At 45.0% G+C, this 15554-nt stretch overlaps 1 protein-coding gene across 1 annotated transcript in view; it reads right to left on the bottom strand.

The window, feature by feature from the left end:
• LOC147717722 (E3 ubiquitin-protein ligase TRIM39-like) overlaps nt 1-15554 on the bottom strand; it is a 254681-nt gene that overhangs the window by 28338 nt on the left and 210789 nt on the right. The window contains exon 7 of the mRNA XM_086924504.1: nt 3480-3506. Within this exon, the coding sequence (XP_086780630.1) occupies nt 3480-3506 (27 nt within the window). The remainder of the gene's footprint in view (nt 1-3479; nt 3507-15554) is intronic.

Below are 15554 nucleotides of genomic sequence, written 5' to 3'. Positions count from 1 at the left end.
TATACGGAAATATTTGTGTGTTTTGAATCTTTACAGGAAAGAATCCCTTAGACATTCTGGATATACCGACACAGAAAGTATCTTGCTGACGGCACAATATCCGGTATTATTTGGTAACATTTACTATTTCTTGTACGATATTGCAGTAGTGTATTTCTACGGTCCTGATGAAAGCCTGGTAGGGGAGACACCCCTGTATGGCAGAAACATGTCAACCAGTATACCATCCTATTCAAGCAGTCATTATTTCAGACTGTCATACACTTTTTCTTTTTAATCTTGACACCATGATCTATCCCCATTAAAGTTTCCCTTATATCATGGTAGCCAATTTTAAGCAGCACATTTGATTTATTGTTTACACTTTTTTCACTGCAATTTGATTTTCTCACACCATCACACCCATACATGAAACTTTGGGTCGGATCCATCACTGGGGTCTTGGAGAATCACACAATATCATCAGGTGTGTCTCCTCATCCAGACCTTGACCCTTCATAATCCCAGATGACGAGACTCCGCCATATGGGTGGGCAGATGGGATTAATTTCCTGTCATTCACACACATAGTTAATCTGACACCAAGACTCTTGCTTCTCCTCTTGGTCGGTCTTAGTTTTCTAACATAGACCATCACCAGTCTTTTGATGTTTGGTTATACGCTAGTTGGGGGTGCAGACTGGTCTTTATGGTCTCTAAATACAATTCCCCTTAGACCCTTCCTAACTTTTCGTGTTACATCCTTGAGATCAGCCTGACCATCCAGTCCCCCGTAAGAATAATATCCCGGAGTAGATGGATTCCCTCCATCTTGAAGTGGCGCTACTCTAACCACTCGTTGAACTCTTTTACGTTTATTACGGGCCTTTATTTATTTATAAAGATTCATATAGCCTGAACAAGATCCCGGGGGATATTAGAGCGCTTTAAAAAAGGATGGAAGGAAAGACATAAATACAATATTGACATCAGGTAAGAATTGGAAACAAGAATGATTGCATAATTACAGGACAATTGAGTCAATGAGAGTTGTACATAAGCCAGGTATATAGCAGGCTACGAAGGGGGCATGCAGTAGAGGAGAGCAGTATCTAATGATGGTACGACGGTTGTATGATCAATGACTTCGAGCAGGTAAAAACCTAGTCCAGTTAAGGTAAGAATTTATTCATTAAGAATCTTTTGGCTTCCAGTTTGAAAGCAGTCGTTGAGGAGATTCTGCGTACTTCCGGTGGAAGAGAGTTCCATATCTTTGGGGCAGCGCCAGAGAAGGCTCGGTGACAAGTTCTCTTTTTGCTCAGGATGAGGGATTTCAAAAGGAAGTGTTCGCGCTTCTTGAAGCTCTACCACCACTGGATAATTCAAGCTTCTGTGCTAGGTACCTGGGAGTTTCTAAATGAAAGGCTTTGTGCACCAGAATTGCAATTTGTAACTGAATTAGAGCTTCATAGGGTAACCATTTACGAGATTTTAAGACTGGGATATGTGCTCATATCGTTTGGTGCCTATAACCAGTTTAGCCGCAGCGTTCAGTGATGTCCTTAGTGGAGCCAGGGTGTATTTGGGAAGGCCACAGAGCATAGCACTGCCATAGTCTAGCCTCAGCAAGACAAGCGCTTGGACCACCTGCTTAAAATCAAATTGTGGAAGTAATGGTTTGATGTTTCTAAGTGTCCTCATCAAGTGGTTACCTCCTTTACACACATTGCTGATATGATTTTTCATATTCAGGTGCTTGTCCAGTGTGATTCCGTGAGATTAGGCTGAGTCTATGATGAGAGGGGTGCAGTTAAAAGCAGTGAGGTGATTCAGCCAAAGATCTAGCTTGGGGGTGTGATTTGGAGGAGAGATGAGCACATGCTCCTCCACACAGCCAGGCTCAAACATCCTCTTCACACACAAGGAACCTCAAACATCCTCCTCACAGCCATGCCAGCTCAAACATGCTCCTCACACAGAGGCCAGCTCAAACATGCACTTCCACACATGCCAGATCAAACATCCTCTTCCACATAGAGGGCAGCTCAAACACCCTCCTCACACACAAGGCACCTCAAACATGCTCCCCCACACAGCCCAGCTCACACATCCTCCTCACAGCCAGGCCAGCTCAAACATGCTCCTCTACACAGCCCAGCTCATACATCCTCCTCACAGCCCAGCTCACACATCCTCCTCACAGCCAGGCCAGCTCAAACATGCTCCGCCACACAGGTTAGTTCAAACATGCTCCTCCACACAGGCCAGCTCAAACATCCTCTCACACACAGGGCAGAACAAACACCCTCTTCACACACAAGGCACCTCAAACATCCTCCTAACACACGGGGCACGTCAAACATCCCCCTCACACACAGGGCAGCTCAAACATCCTCCTCACAAACAGGCCAGCTCAAACATGCTCCTCCACACAGGCCAGCTCAAACATCCTCTCACACACAGGGCAGAACAAACATCCTCCTCACACACAGGGCATCAAACATTCGACCCACACATGGGGCAGCTCAAACATCCTCCTCACACACAGGGCATCAAACATCCGACCCACACATGGGGCAGCTCAAACATCCTCCTCACACACAGAGCAGCTCAAACTTCCTCCACACACGCAGGGCAGATCAAAGAGGAAGCAAGAGAGATGGAATGAGAGGAAGTTGGTTCAGGGCCAGTGTTGCATCTCGAAGCAGCATAGAAGCTCCGACTTTTGCTTGCACAGGTACACTGCTGAAAAACATTTACATTTCTATAGCCACAAAATGTTATCACAATAAAGAATATGTGACTGCAAATAAAATATGTTTAACTCTGCGCACATTGAGAACATTAATGGTAAATTTGTATGAAGTTACAGTATTTTAGGCTTTCAGTTCACAACGCAAAATGGTAAAGGTAAGAGGTGAGTTTCTAAACTTAACTCTAAAAGATGGCCCAGGGTGATTTCAGGGGTACTGACCCCCATCCATTGCTAGAGCTGAAAGAACTAGTCTGAAAGGGGAAGCATTGGCCTGATTTCAGGGGCACCACTCCTTTTTAGGTCGAAGCCGACAGCGGTTATCTGGTCTGCTGGAGACATCTCGGGGGCTTTGTGGCTTTTAACTCCCATTTGGTTGCATTCTATTTGCTGGCTTTACTTGTTTTTAAGCTATCCAGCTTGAGTTGTCCATTATGTGGAGCATAATGGTTTTGCTGCATTCTTCCACAAGCTTGTTTTCTGTGAAGAGGCATTTAACTTTGGCTGAGGGCAAATGTTAAGCTCCGTCTTCAGAGGAAGCTTGGCATTTACTTTTCTTACCCTGACTTCAAAGCAAGATGATTTATGTGACAATCTTGGTTGCTAAACATGTAAGATGAAAAGCTATAGTATGTTATTTTTTCTAGCACATAACAAAATTCATGTCTGTAAATGAAGTCCCAATTTCTGGAAGCCGCCATCCAAGGTTAAGAGTTTGTGACTGCCAATATCAAAGATTTGTACTCACTTGCCCAGTTTCTAATATACGTCCACTCTGAAAGTAAGAAGAAAATGGAGGAAATGTAAAATCAAATGAAACAATGGCAATTAGGTTATGCAAAACTATGTATTACTATTTATTAGAACATTGGAATGTTGGGAGCTCCACTGAAAACAATGGAGAAGCTCCGGGCTTATAATGGCTGGTATAAACCAGGAGCTCCAACATTCCAATGCTTCTTTGCTCACAGCTCTGGCTGTGAACAAAAGGCTTCAGGGAGCCCGAGGGAATTTCAATCCCCTCGCGCTCCCTGTAGCCTTTGGTTTATTTGTTAGAACATTCTGCCCTCTAGTGGCAGAATGTTCTAATAGCCTTATAGCCCTTTGTAGCTGGGCTATACCGGCTTTTAAAGTCCCACTCCCTTGTTATTTGCTGGAGCAAGCCTTTAATAGCTGGTTTAGCCCGCTACGGCGGACTATAAGGCTATGCTAAACTTACTGTGTGCTGTAGGAAAAGTTTTAAAAAAAATAATTGATACATGAGATACCAAATCATATCAGTCCAATCGTACTGGTTTTCCTATTTGAGACAATCCTTCTACACATTCTCACTATACAGAGTAAGGAGTAGGTACTACAAGTATAAGTCACTGCACCTGGGGGAGGGGGGGAGAGTGGTCAAGATTCACTCTATTTATTTGTAAATAATCATAAGCGCAATTTCACTGGTGTGCTTTCCATATTTTCTCTTGGTGTGGACTAATCATTGTATCTTATTGATTCAGAGTAGATAAACTACTTTCTCCGCACCTCTAGTTACTAATCAGATTACTTGATAGACGTTGGTCTCATATTAACAGGTCAGAACCATTGCTACACGATAAGAAGAAACCGCATTTAAAATGGAGGCCCCTTGTCTCAATTGAGTCTTTTTTCTAGCCAGCTTTATTGTCTAATTTCTAGATAGATTGTCACCTTTCCATTTTCTTTATAATTCAAGCTCCTCTCTTCCCTTTTGTCCGACATTGATTATTCCACTTATTTTTTAACGTTCCTCACAACATGAAGTTGTGACCTTGATTACTCCTTGTATTTTGGAATGTTCTCATATCATTGATTCATGACAAATGAAAATAAGAATTAGACCAAAAGCAGTAACCTTTTCAGCTAAGCAGATAAATCTATCTATTTTTCTGGCAGTAGTTATCTAAGTTCTGGCAGCCCTGACTCTGTGCACTTCACCAGTGCTAACCAGTGTTAACAAGTGCATTTGCTCTCTCCTTTAACAATGGTAAAATTGGATGTCACCCAAATGAAATGGCACATTTAATTTACTTACAAGTTCCTAGTAAACAGATACTAACTGTACTCAGGGTCTGTAGCACTTAATGTGCCATCCACTTAAGTAGCCCTTTAAAACATGTTTAAGGTCAATCATTTCAGCCTGGCCAATAAACCTTTTACCAGGTCTAAACCTACGTCTTTATCACATATAAGTCAATCCTAGGGTAGGCTCAGACAACCCACAGGGCAGGGTGCAGTGTATTTAAAAAGTTGGACATGCACTTTTACGTTTTACATGTCCTGGTACTGAAAAACGTATATTTGTTATCTAATTACATTTAATAAGTGCTAACTTTTGATTGGGAACAGGAGGCAAGTCAAGTTTGGTCTCTAATGAATTTCAATTTAAAACCTTCTTTAATAGTAAAGTTAGATTAGGAGTCACACTTCTGAAAGACTGCACCTGCTCCTCCACCCCAGGTTACCTAACATTACTTAAATGGTCAGCTGACTAGCCTCCTGTTCAAAGCTACAGGCACTTGACTTGAGCTACAGAGGCCTCCCTGCAAATCCCTTCGAGTGCCCAGCTGCACTGGACCTACCTGAGCCCTGCTGTCCTCTGCAGGAGTAACCCCCTGATTGTCAGGATGCGCCTTCTCAGGTCCTGGGCCCTTGGCAGGCATCAGAGGGCACTCCTGTGGACTCAAAAGAGAAATCCTGAAGTTTTGAGCTGGTTTGCACCAAGATTTTGCTGCCTGCACTAATCACCAATGAGAAATTCTGGTGAACTTAACTCTTCGTACTCCGGTTTTTACACATTGCCTCTAGGTTAAGCCTGACTGCTTTTGTGCCAAGCTACCAGAGGCTTGAGCACGTTATTATAGTGTCTTTTTGTGTTTTTTTCTTAAGTAGGGTTTCACCCTCCTCAAATAATAACCCAATTTCTCATAATAGTGGAAGCAAAAGTCCTCAAGACAAAGTAATCAAAGAACCTGTTCCATCTTTTCTATGTTTAGAAATCAACGCAGACAAGGTGACAGATTAATTTTCCTTCTACGAGTGTAAAAAAGGGAAAGAGGGAGTGTCCAGGGGATGGAGGTGGGGGTTATTTCTCATACAGCAGACCTCCCACTGTGCGGGTGGTTTTTTGGCAGCACCATCTACACTGAATCAGTTGCCTTAATGATGGGTTTTTCAGTTGTCAGTGCCGCTCGCAGTGAGGATTCCTGCTCGCATTTGTTTCCTGACGCTACAGGAGTAGCTTACCGCCTAATCTTGCTCCAGCCCCTGGTGAAGAGGATTCACACCATCTGCGTGGCCGCAGAGGAGGCGTGAGGCGCGGCTCCGGGACTGCGAGGCTCAGCGTTAGTCACATCAGCTGTTGCCTCTTCCCGTGGAGCCGCGCCCCCTCCCAGTGCCCCGCCCCCATCAGGACTGCTCTTAACCTCTCGCGGCCCCGCTGCGCGGGTGCCGCTCGCAGTGAGGATTCCTGCTCGCATTTGTTTCCTGACGCTACAGGAGTAGCTTACCGCCTAATCTTGCTCCAGCCCCTGGTGAAGAGGATTCACACCATCTGCGTGGCCGCAGAGGAGGCGTGAGGTGCGGCTCCGGGACTGCGAGGCTCAGCGTTAGTCACATCAGCTGTTGCCTCTTCCCGTGGAGCCGCGCCCCCTCCCAGTGCCCCGCCCCCTTTCAACCTGCAGTCTTCATAACCAGGACCACAAACGCGCATCGCGGGACGCGCGCAGGTCGGAGCCCGGGGCGAAGCCCGGGCCAAGGGCGGGCCCGTTTCAGCCCGTTAGTGCCCGATAGAGACCGGACCGGGCCACCCCTCTTTGAACACCGTCCCAGTAACAAATACACAACTATGCCGCCTAAAACAAGAAGTGCCTCCAAACCTAAATCCAAACACGCCCAGGAGGTAGCACAGGTAACAGGCCCTATTGACTTATTTATATCTCGGGTCCATGAGACGATAAACCAAAGTATAGCTCTAATGGAGAAGAGAGTTTCCATGGATCTTATCAGTGCAAACGCGAAGCGATCATCACTGGGTGCAATAGCAAATGCCGCCTCCCCAATTAATCTAAATACCCAAAACTGTTCTCTTCCTGTGACTCTCCCCGTCTCAGATTTAAACACCGTTCCATCAGTAGTTGACCTGTCGGTCACTCACTCAGAGTCGGACCCCTCAATATCAATGGACGACCTGGAAGCAACTCCCGACCTAGCTGGCTGTCAAACCGAAGGAGATATCCGATCCATCGATAACTCAACCCAGCTAGGCGAGAGAGAAGGGGCAATACCGAAAATACGACCATCAATCAATGAAGGAACACACAGCTCTCATTGTCAGGAAGATAAAATGACTGATCCAAACCCCTCAACCTCAAACAGCATATTACATATCTCTGATTTAAGTCTACCCCACAAGGCAACTTCAAATGATAGCGCACCGGAGCAATGTAAAACCTGTAGAATCACTTCACAAGTTCTTACTACAACCAAGGACTTACTCTACCAGTACTTAAAGCCTATTCAATTAAGTATTAGAAATCTTGAAGCTCAATTAACAATAATTTCAGCCACTCTCCTAGATACGAATACTCGGATTGACGTAAGGGGTCAACATAACATCTCGCATCCACCAAAAAAGCAAAACCAAACGCACGTACAGAAAACAGTCAGTCACACAAACACAACATCTTCAGTACAAAAGTCTCTAAAACAACCATCTACCATATCCAAATCCACCGCAAGCACGTCCCTTTCCCAGCAGGGGAAACCACCCCATCCAAAAGTACAGCAATTAATAACTGCAGGCAAGGCCACGGCAAGCACCCCAGGTCCTTTAGCCAAACCAGACCCTAGCAGATCCACCACAGAAAAGCCTGACCCCCAGCCATCGACCCCATCGCTTTCCCAAAAAATACCCAAGAACGCACCCAAGAACTCACCCAAAATCACGCCGAAAAAACCTCCCACAGCTAGACGTCCCGCCCACATGCCTCCGGAAGCCACCCCCTACACAATAGTTTTAACAGGAGTACCCGAGCTAACAGACGACACCCCAGAAACTGCATGGTCACTTAAGAACAAGACCATGCAGTGGCTTAGCATAAATAGACCCCTTGAATCCCATCTCTCGGGAGGGATCACTACAGCCCGTAGGGTAGCCTGGATAGGCAAAACAAAAAAGACAATACGCGGTGATTGCATCATCATAACCTGTAGAGATCCTGCAACCGTAGATCACATTTGTGCTTGGCCCCAACTTGATAAAAAAGGGGGAATAGACGCCCGCCACCTCTCCTTTTTCTATCCCCCAGCGAAACAACATCGCAACTATCCACCATGGGAATGGCACCACTATCCCAAAGATCACTCTAAAGATCTACGGAATCAGGACCCTTGGTGTCAAACACCATGGAGCCAGAGGGAGTACCCATGCGACTATCTAGATAGGGGAGGACCAAGAGGTAGATATGTCGAACGCCAAATACCCTATTGGCAGGACAGACCTTATCAACCATATGAAGGATGGCAGGGCTTCTCGACCCAAAACCGTTTTGAGTGCCTTGAAATGGTCGATTGACCATCTACGGTCAAATCCAACCACCATAACGTAGACTCCGCACACCAACCTGTTTTTGATAAGTATCCGACACTACAACTAGAGTCATCTTACACATCAGAATCAACATTGCCTCAATTAAATAAATTCTCGACCCGCTCCCACCTAGCAGAAGCAGATACCAGCCAAAGAATAAACATCGAGCCTGATACAATTATCGAAACTCACACCACCAAGATAACTATAACTGCTATCAAGGGAATTAAAGAGGTCATGAGCATAGGTATAGCCTACTGGAACGTTGCAGGCCTAAGAGAAAAAATATCATGTCCCCTATGGCTGAACACAGCAAGGACCCACCAAATCTTGTGCCTACAAGAGACTTGGTGTACATCCCCTCTCCACTTAGCGGGCTACAAGACATTTTTTACTAAAGCTACGCCAAGCACCATGGGAAGACCAAAAGGCGGGCTCATGATCTACTTTTCCAACACCTTACCACTTACAGTAAAACTAACAAAAGAAACACCCACTTACCAAATCATCCAATTCACCCATCAGACGGCAGCATCAAGAAACCTCTTTATAATCATAAACTATTATAATAACACAGGCACCCTGGAATGCTGCTCCTACCTTGATGAAATGGTAGCACACGTATCTTCAATACAAGATGCAAACTCAACTATGACAATAAACTGTATCTGGGGAGGCGATTTTAATCAAACAATATGCCCAAATCATGAAAGTGGAATCTGCGGTCTACAGACCGAATCCGGAAATCCCATCCCACACTTTGCACATACTCCGAGTGGAAACAAGCTCAACGAAACTCTTTTCACCCTGGACCTAGATTTTGCCAATGAACTAGTTGACCCGGCTCAGAAATTCCAACCTACTTTCCATGGGCGCGGCTGTATGTCAACTATTGACTTCATCTTAGCCTCAAATACCTGTAAAGGATCATTAAAAAACTATAAAGTAGGGTCCAGCCCGATTAGCGACCACTACCCCCTGAGCATGGACCTCCTCATGGGAAAAGCGGGTTCCACTACAACAAAAGTTAGCTCTCTTGACCAACAATCACTAAGATTAAAGAGGAAGAATGGGTATGTCATTAAATGGTCAAAGATTGACCCTGAAATTTCCTCACAAAGGATACTTGCAAAAACGCAACCATGGATAAGAGACTGCTTGTCCGCAGAGGCCTCCCCTGAATTAATTATCAACTCCTTTCACAACATCCAAGGAGCAATAAGGGACGAGCTATTTAAACACACTGCAAACAAACCAAAACCTCCAATGAGGAGATGGTTTGATTCTGACTGCAGAAAGGCCCTCACGTCCCTTAAAAAAGCCCTTCGACAGAAACCCAGAGACGCCCAAGAAATCTCACACCGAAGGAAAGAGTATAACAATGCCCGGAAAACACGAAGGCGCCAGATAAAGCATGATCTATGGTGTCAACTACATGAGAGCGCACTAAAAAAAGACAGCACCACATTCTGGCAGACCATCAGATCACCCCTTCTAGACAATGCCGCAGATCCACATCAACTGGATGTGGCAATAACTGAGAACGACTGGGTTCATCATTTTACGAAAATCTTTGGCTTACCAACCGACCTCCCTCAAATCGAAGATCAAGCACAAGCAGAGAACAATTTCCACCCCATCAATCTACGCTTTACTGTAAGTGAGGTTAGAAAGGCTCTCAAAGCGTCAAAAACTGGCAAGGCTCCCGGGCCAGATGGGGTACCCATGGACTTGTTTTTATATAACAGCGAGCACTGGTCACTAATAATTTCCCGGTTAATGACAGCAGTTACTGAAATTGGTCTTCTTCCATCGTGGTCCACCTCCACCCTTCTACCAATATTTAAGAAAGGAGATCGTAATGATCCCGCGTGCTACCGGCCGATCTCCCTTCTGGATTCCACGGGCAAGATTGCAGGTCGACTACTCCTGGACCGACTACAATCTTGGGCCCAGGAGAACAGTATCATCACAGACCTGCAATATGGTTTCCAGAAGGGGCTCGGGACGGTGGATCAGGCCTTAAACCTGACCCTCCTGGCCGGAAAATACGCCCGTGCGAAAGGAGGAAAAGTCTATCTGGTCTACGTAGACCTGAGCGCGGCTTTCGACTGCGTTCAGCATGCCAAGTTGTGGGAGATCATGACAAACCTTGGAGTGGATCCATCCATATTAGCTTTCCTTAGGGAACTCTACACCAACGCGGAAGGCCGAGTTCGTTACGGTATTGCAGGCGAACTATCACGCCCCTTTAAAATAACACGAGGAGTAAGACAAGGGTGCGTACTGGCTCCCTTCCTGTTCAACTTATACACTAATGGAATTGAACATGCAATGCTGGAAGGGAGCCAGGACCTTCCGCAGATAGCACGCCGCCCAATACCCATCCTCCTGTATGCCGACGACTCGGTCATCCTGGCCCGGACAGCTAATCAACTCCAGCGGCAGCTGAACAAATACGTGGCATTTATGGACTCCCTGGGACTAAAAGTAAATATTAAAAAGACATTTACAATGACCATCGGACCAAAACATGGATCCTCCAAATCCATGTATATCAACAAAAACAGGCTGGAAAAAACAACGGTATACCCCTACTTGGGTATACTTGTGGATGATACAATGACTTGGCGTAAGGCAATCGAAACCAGAAATCTTAATTTCCGCCGAGCAGTGTCGGCATTAAGTGCCTTCTCCAGAAAACTTGGCAAACCAGCTCCATCGGAATTGCTAACAATATACTACGCAAAATGCCACAGCATGGCCACCTACGGAGCAGGCATTTGGGGCTATGGAAACATAGACCAACTCCAGGTAACGGAGAACGCTTTTATCAAATATGTTCTAGCCCTTCCCCAAAGCTCCCCGATCTTTGCAGCACATCGGGAGCTAGGGATGGAATATGTGACAGACACCATACGATGCCAGCCTCTTATGCTCTGGCACCGTATATGGTGCAATCCTGAAAGTCACATAACGCGTTCCCTCATCACAGAATGCCTTGGCCTAGCCCACTGGAGGAAAATACCCTGGCTTAATTACATCCACAAATTTCTCCAAGACCTTGACCGGGAGCAATACTTTTCTGATCCACCATCAATAGAGGACATCTCAAAGAAAAAGCTGAAAGAACTCTGCATGGGCCACCTAAGAGAACTTCGCCTTCAGGCCGAGATAGTCAAAACACAAAATGAAAAAATCTGCTCACTACAGTCAGAGAAGTTATTGCAGCCCTATTTGTTGTTCTTTCTCTCGAACTATGAAAAGTTTCTACTAACAAGACTACGGTTCGACCTTTTTTTCCGAATGGTCTCATTTCCAGAACCGAATAACTGGTCCCGGAACCTGATTTGTTGTCCTTGTGACGGGGCTTCCAATCAATCAACTGTCCATGTTGTACTGTTCTGCAAGTACTATAGAGCAGCCAGGAAAAAGTGGATCCTTCCCCCTCTTCGTCTAAGTGGACTTAGATGTACATATCCCGCTCTCGCTTACCTTCAGTCACCGAAAAATCCGCATGAAGCTAAAATGATAGTGACTTTCTTAAAACTAGTAATAAAAACCCGTCGTGAAATTGTTTTCTAAACCCATAAACATGTATTTTAATGCATTAACTCTTGAATTTTTATAAAACTGTACTTTTTATGATTATGCAATTTTATAATCGAATAAAAGTTTATGATACTGATACAGTTGTCAGTTTTTTCCCACGCCTGGCAAGCATGGAAGTGATGGCAGGTCAACCATCCCTAAACAGGTGTCCTTCTCAGTAAAAAAAAACACTACTCTCGCTGATGAACTGAGAGGCATTATTCTTTGTTTAGGATCATCATGGGTCACATAGAAGGACTGGAAAGATACAGCTTTGATGGACTGCCGAAAAGCCAATGATTTTGAACACCAAGTCCACCAATGCGTTCTGATGAGGTAAACTTTACAAGCAACAAAGCGATTGGCAGTACTTCTCCCACATCTAAACGAGGTTGTTACTGTTTATTAGAACATTGGAATGTTGGGAGCTCCACTGCAGACAATGGACTGCTCCCTGCTTCTACGGGCCGGTAAAGGCCCGCAGAGCAACATTCCAATGTTCTACAAAGGCTTCTCTTAGCTCGAGGGGATTTATATCCCCTCGAGCTTCGAGAACCCTTTGTTTAATTTGTTAGAACATTCTGCCCTCTAGTGGCAGAATGTTCTAATAGCCTTATAGTCCTTCGTAGCAGGGCTTTACCGGCAATTAAAGTCCCCTGCCTCGTTAAAGTCCCTCGCCTTCGGCTCGGGCCTTTAACGATTCAGCAGGCCTGCCCGCTACGGCGGGCTATAAGGCTATAAAAAACTTTTAGATATTTTACGGAAACAAAATCCTTACTGTAGGAATTTCGGTGTTCACAAAAAGCATTTAGTAGTAGTAAACTTAGGAGTCCTAACTTTACTACTACTAAATGCCTTCTGTGAATACCAAAAGCAGTAAGTTTAGTATCCCAGTTTAGTAGTAGTAAAGTTAGGAGTCCTAACTTTAGTATAACTAAATTCCTTCTGTGAATACCAAAAGTAGTACGTTTAGGATTTCATCTCAGATTAGTTCTGTAAATTGGCCCCACAACCATTATTTTATGTTGTAGAAATTTGAAGAGCAGAACATTTTTCCATATTCTGAATTTTTTGGGGAGAACATTTTTCTGCACTTTAAATTTCTCCCATTTGTGTTATGCATGTAATGGTGCCACATATAGCAAAAGGTAGGTCCTGTGCCACAAGTACATACATCAGTCTCTCAGTCACCCATACACATATATCACACTTATATGCATACATGTTCATAAAGCCCCAAAGACCATGCTCTCAATGACACGCATGGATGCCCGGTCATACTGCCACTAGTCAAAGTATTTTGTTCAAACCATAGCATCTGGCTCTAAAGACATTAGGCTTAAAGTAAATTAAGATGGGTGTGTGGGCGTCTGGTAACAATGCTGGAGTTGCTTAGCCTCCAGTAGCCACCAATGACTTTCAATGTTCAGAAGTAGCTCTCACTACAGAAATGGTTGGAGACCCCTGCCCTAAGGCCTGAGGTTCAGAACAAACATTAACCCAGGGCTGCAGAATACGGACTGATCTGCCAATCTTAAAATCCCAAACCATATTAGCTTGGGTAAGTAATCCCCATGACAGTTCGGTCTGGTTATATGAGATCTTGTAATTCCTCTCCCTTTGTCCTTTTTTATGCCAATCTGCAATAAATCTAATCTAACCTCTGAATAACAAAGATATCCACTTATACTGCGTTTCAATTATTTTACATTATAAAACATTTTGAAATCCCTGACAGTTAACATTAACAGTTTGGTTTAAAAACAAATACAGCAGCATCGCATTTGGTAACTCATCATCAAAGATGCAAATTCAGATACTATTGAAGAACCAACATCAAACCTTAGACCAGATAATTAAACAATTCTGCCAGCAAGAACATGACTTTATTAACTCTTAGCTAAACAACTCTCAGAAAACACAAGAGTCGTAGAACACAAAGTCATGAGTGCTGATGAGTTTAGATAATACCAGTACATAACTCCTTTGAAACCCCATGTGGTACTGTAACTAATAATAATAATAATAATAATAAAGAGATTTATAGAGCGCCTGGTGACGCCTTCACGGCGTGTCCCCGCGCTGCGGAGAGAAAAAAAACAAAAATAGAGAAGCGGAACCAACATACGGACAGAGAGTTGGCTAGTTTTTATACAGGTGTGTCTTTAGAAGTTTTCGGAACTTGATTTCAGATCCTTCTAGCCTAAGGTTGATAGGGAGTTTATTCCAATTGCTGGCTGCCAATAGTCTGAAGGAGCGTCCGCCCATTTTTGCTCTTCTGACACGGGGAGTTTTTAGTAGCCCTGCTCCTGTTGAGCATAATTCTCTGGTAGGTTCATAAGTCTGTATCAGGTCAGAAAGATAGGATGGAACCTTATGCCAAACAATCCTGTGGCATATTAGGAGTGCTTTGTATAGCACTCTCTTTCTGACCGGAAGCCAGTGTAGCGAGGTCAAGGCAGGCTGAGAAGCTGCTCTTTTCGGGAGTCTCAACACTAGTCTGGCCGCGGTATTTTGGAGGACTTGCAATCGTTTAAGATTTTTTTCAGAAGTACCCAAGAGTAGCACATTCCCGTAGTCCATGCGGGACGTAACCAGGGCTTGAGTCAGGGTACGCCGGGCCTCTAGCGGTAGTAAATCCAGAGTGCGGTTGAGGGTTTTTAGTATGCCGAAGCATTTTCCCACGAGGCGATTTACATGGCCCTCATAAGATAAGTTGGGATCAACCCAGATTCCCAAATTCTTTGCCTCCTTGCTGGGGTTGGGCGTGGGGCCCAGACAAGCTGGCCACCAATCTCCTGTCCAGCTAGAGTTGTTCCCTCCAATCACCACAACCTCAGTTTTGGAGCCATTGAGTTTTAGACAATGTGAGTTCATCCATCCTGCTAAGGCCTGCATACAGGCCTTGAAGTTGGAGGCAGCTGTGTTAGGGGCTTGGGACAGGGAGATCAGCAGTTGGGTGTCGTCGGCATAAGAAACTAAATCAACTCCAAACGCCTGCACGACTTCTGCCAAGGGGGCCATATAAAGATTAAACAGGCTCAGGCTCAGAGCCGAGCCCTGAGGCACTCCCTGTTCGAGTGCAATGGCAGAGGATTTAAATGAGCCCCTTTGGACCTGAAAGCTACGGTCCGTAAGGAACGCTTTAAGCCATCTTAGCGCTGACTCCGTAAACCCGGCTTTGTTCAGACACTGTAGCAAGATGGAATGAGCTACAGTGTCGAACGCTGCACTAAGGTCAAGCATTATCAGTGCCATGGTGTGTCCAGAGTCCGCCTTTTGACGCAGGGTCTCAGTCGCTTTCAACAGGGCCGTCTCCGTAGAGAAGCCCGGTCGGAACCCAGATAGAGAAGGGTGTAGGAGTTTGTTCTTCTCCAGGTGGGCCATAAGTTGTAAGTTTGCTACTTTCTCTGCCACTTTAGCTAAGTAGGGCAGCAGAGAAATGGGTCTCAAGTTTTCTAGCACTTCCTGACTAATATGAGGTTTCTTTTTGATAGGCAGGACTATAGCTTTCTTCCAGTCACCTGGAAGAGTGCCGATGGTAAAGGAGACTTGAAGAACGTGCCTGATGTAAGGTTCCAGTACCGAGATGGTATCCCCCAACACCCGTGGAGGTGC

This window comes from Lissotriton vulgaris, chromosome 5, assembly GCF_964263255.1.
Source record: "Lissotriton vulgaris chromosome 5, aLisVul1.2, whole genome shotgun sequence".
Classification (NCBI taxonomy): Eukaryota; Metazoa; Chordata; class Amphibia; order Caudata; family Salamandridae; genus Lissotriton; species Lissotriton vulgaris.
This window is presented reverse-complemented; position numbering and strand designations above follow the sequence as displayed.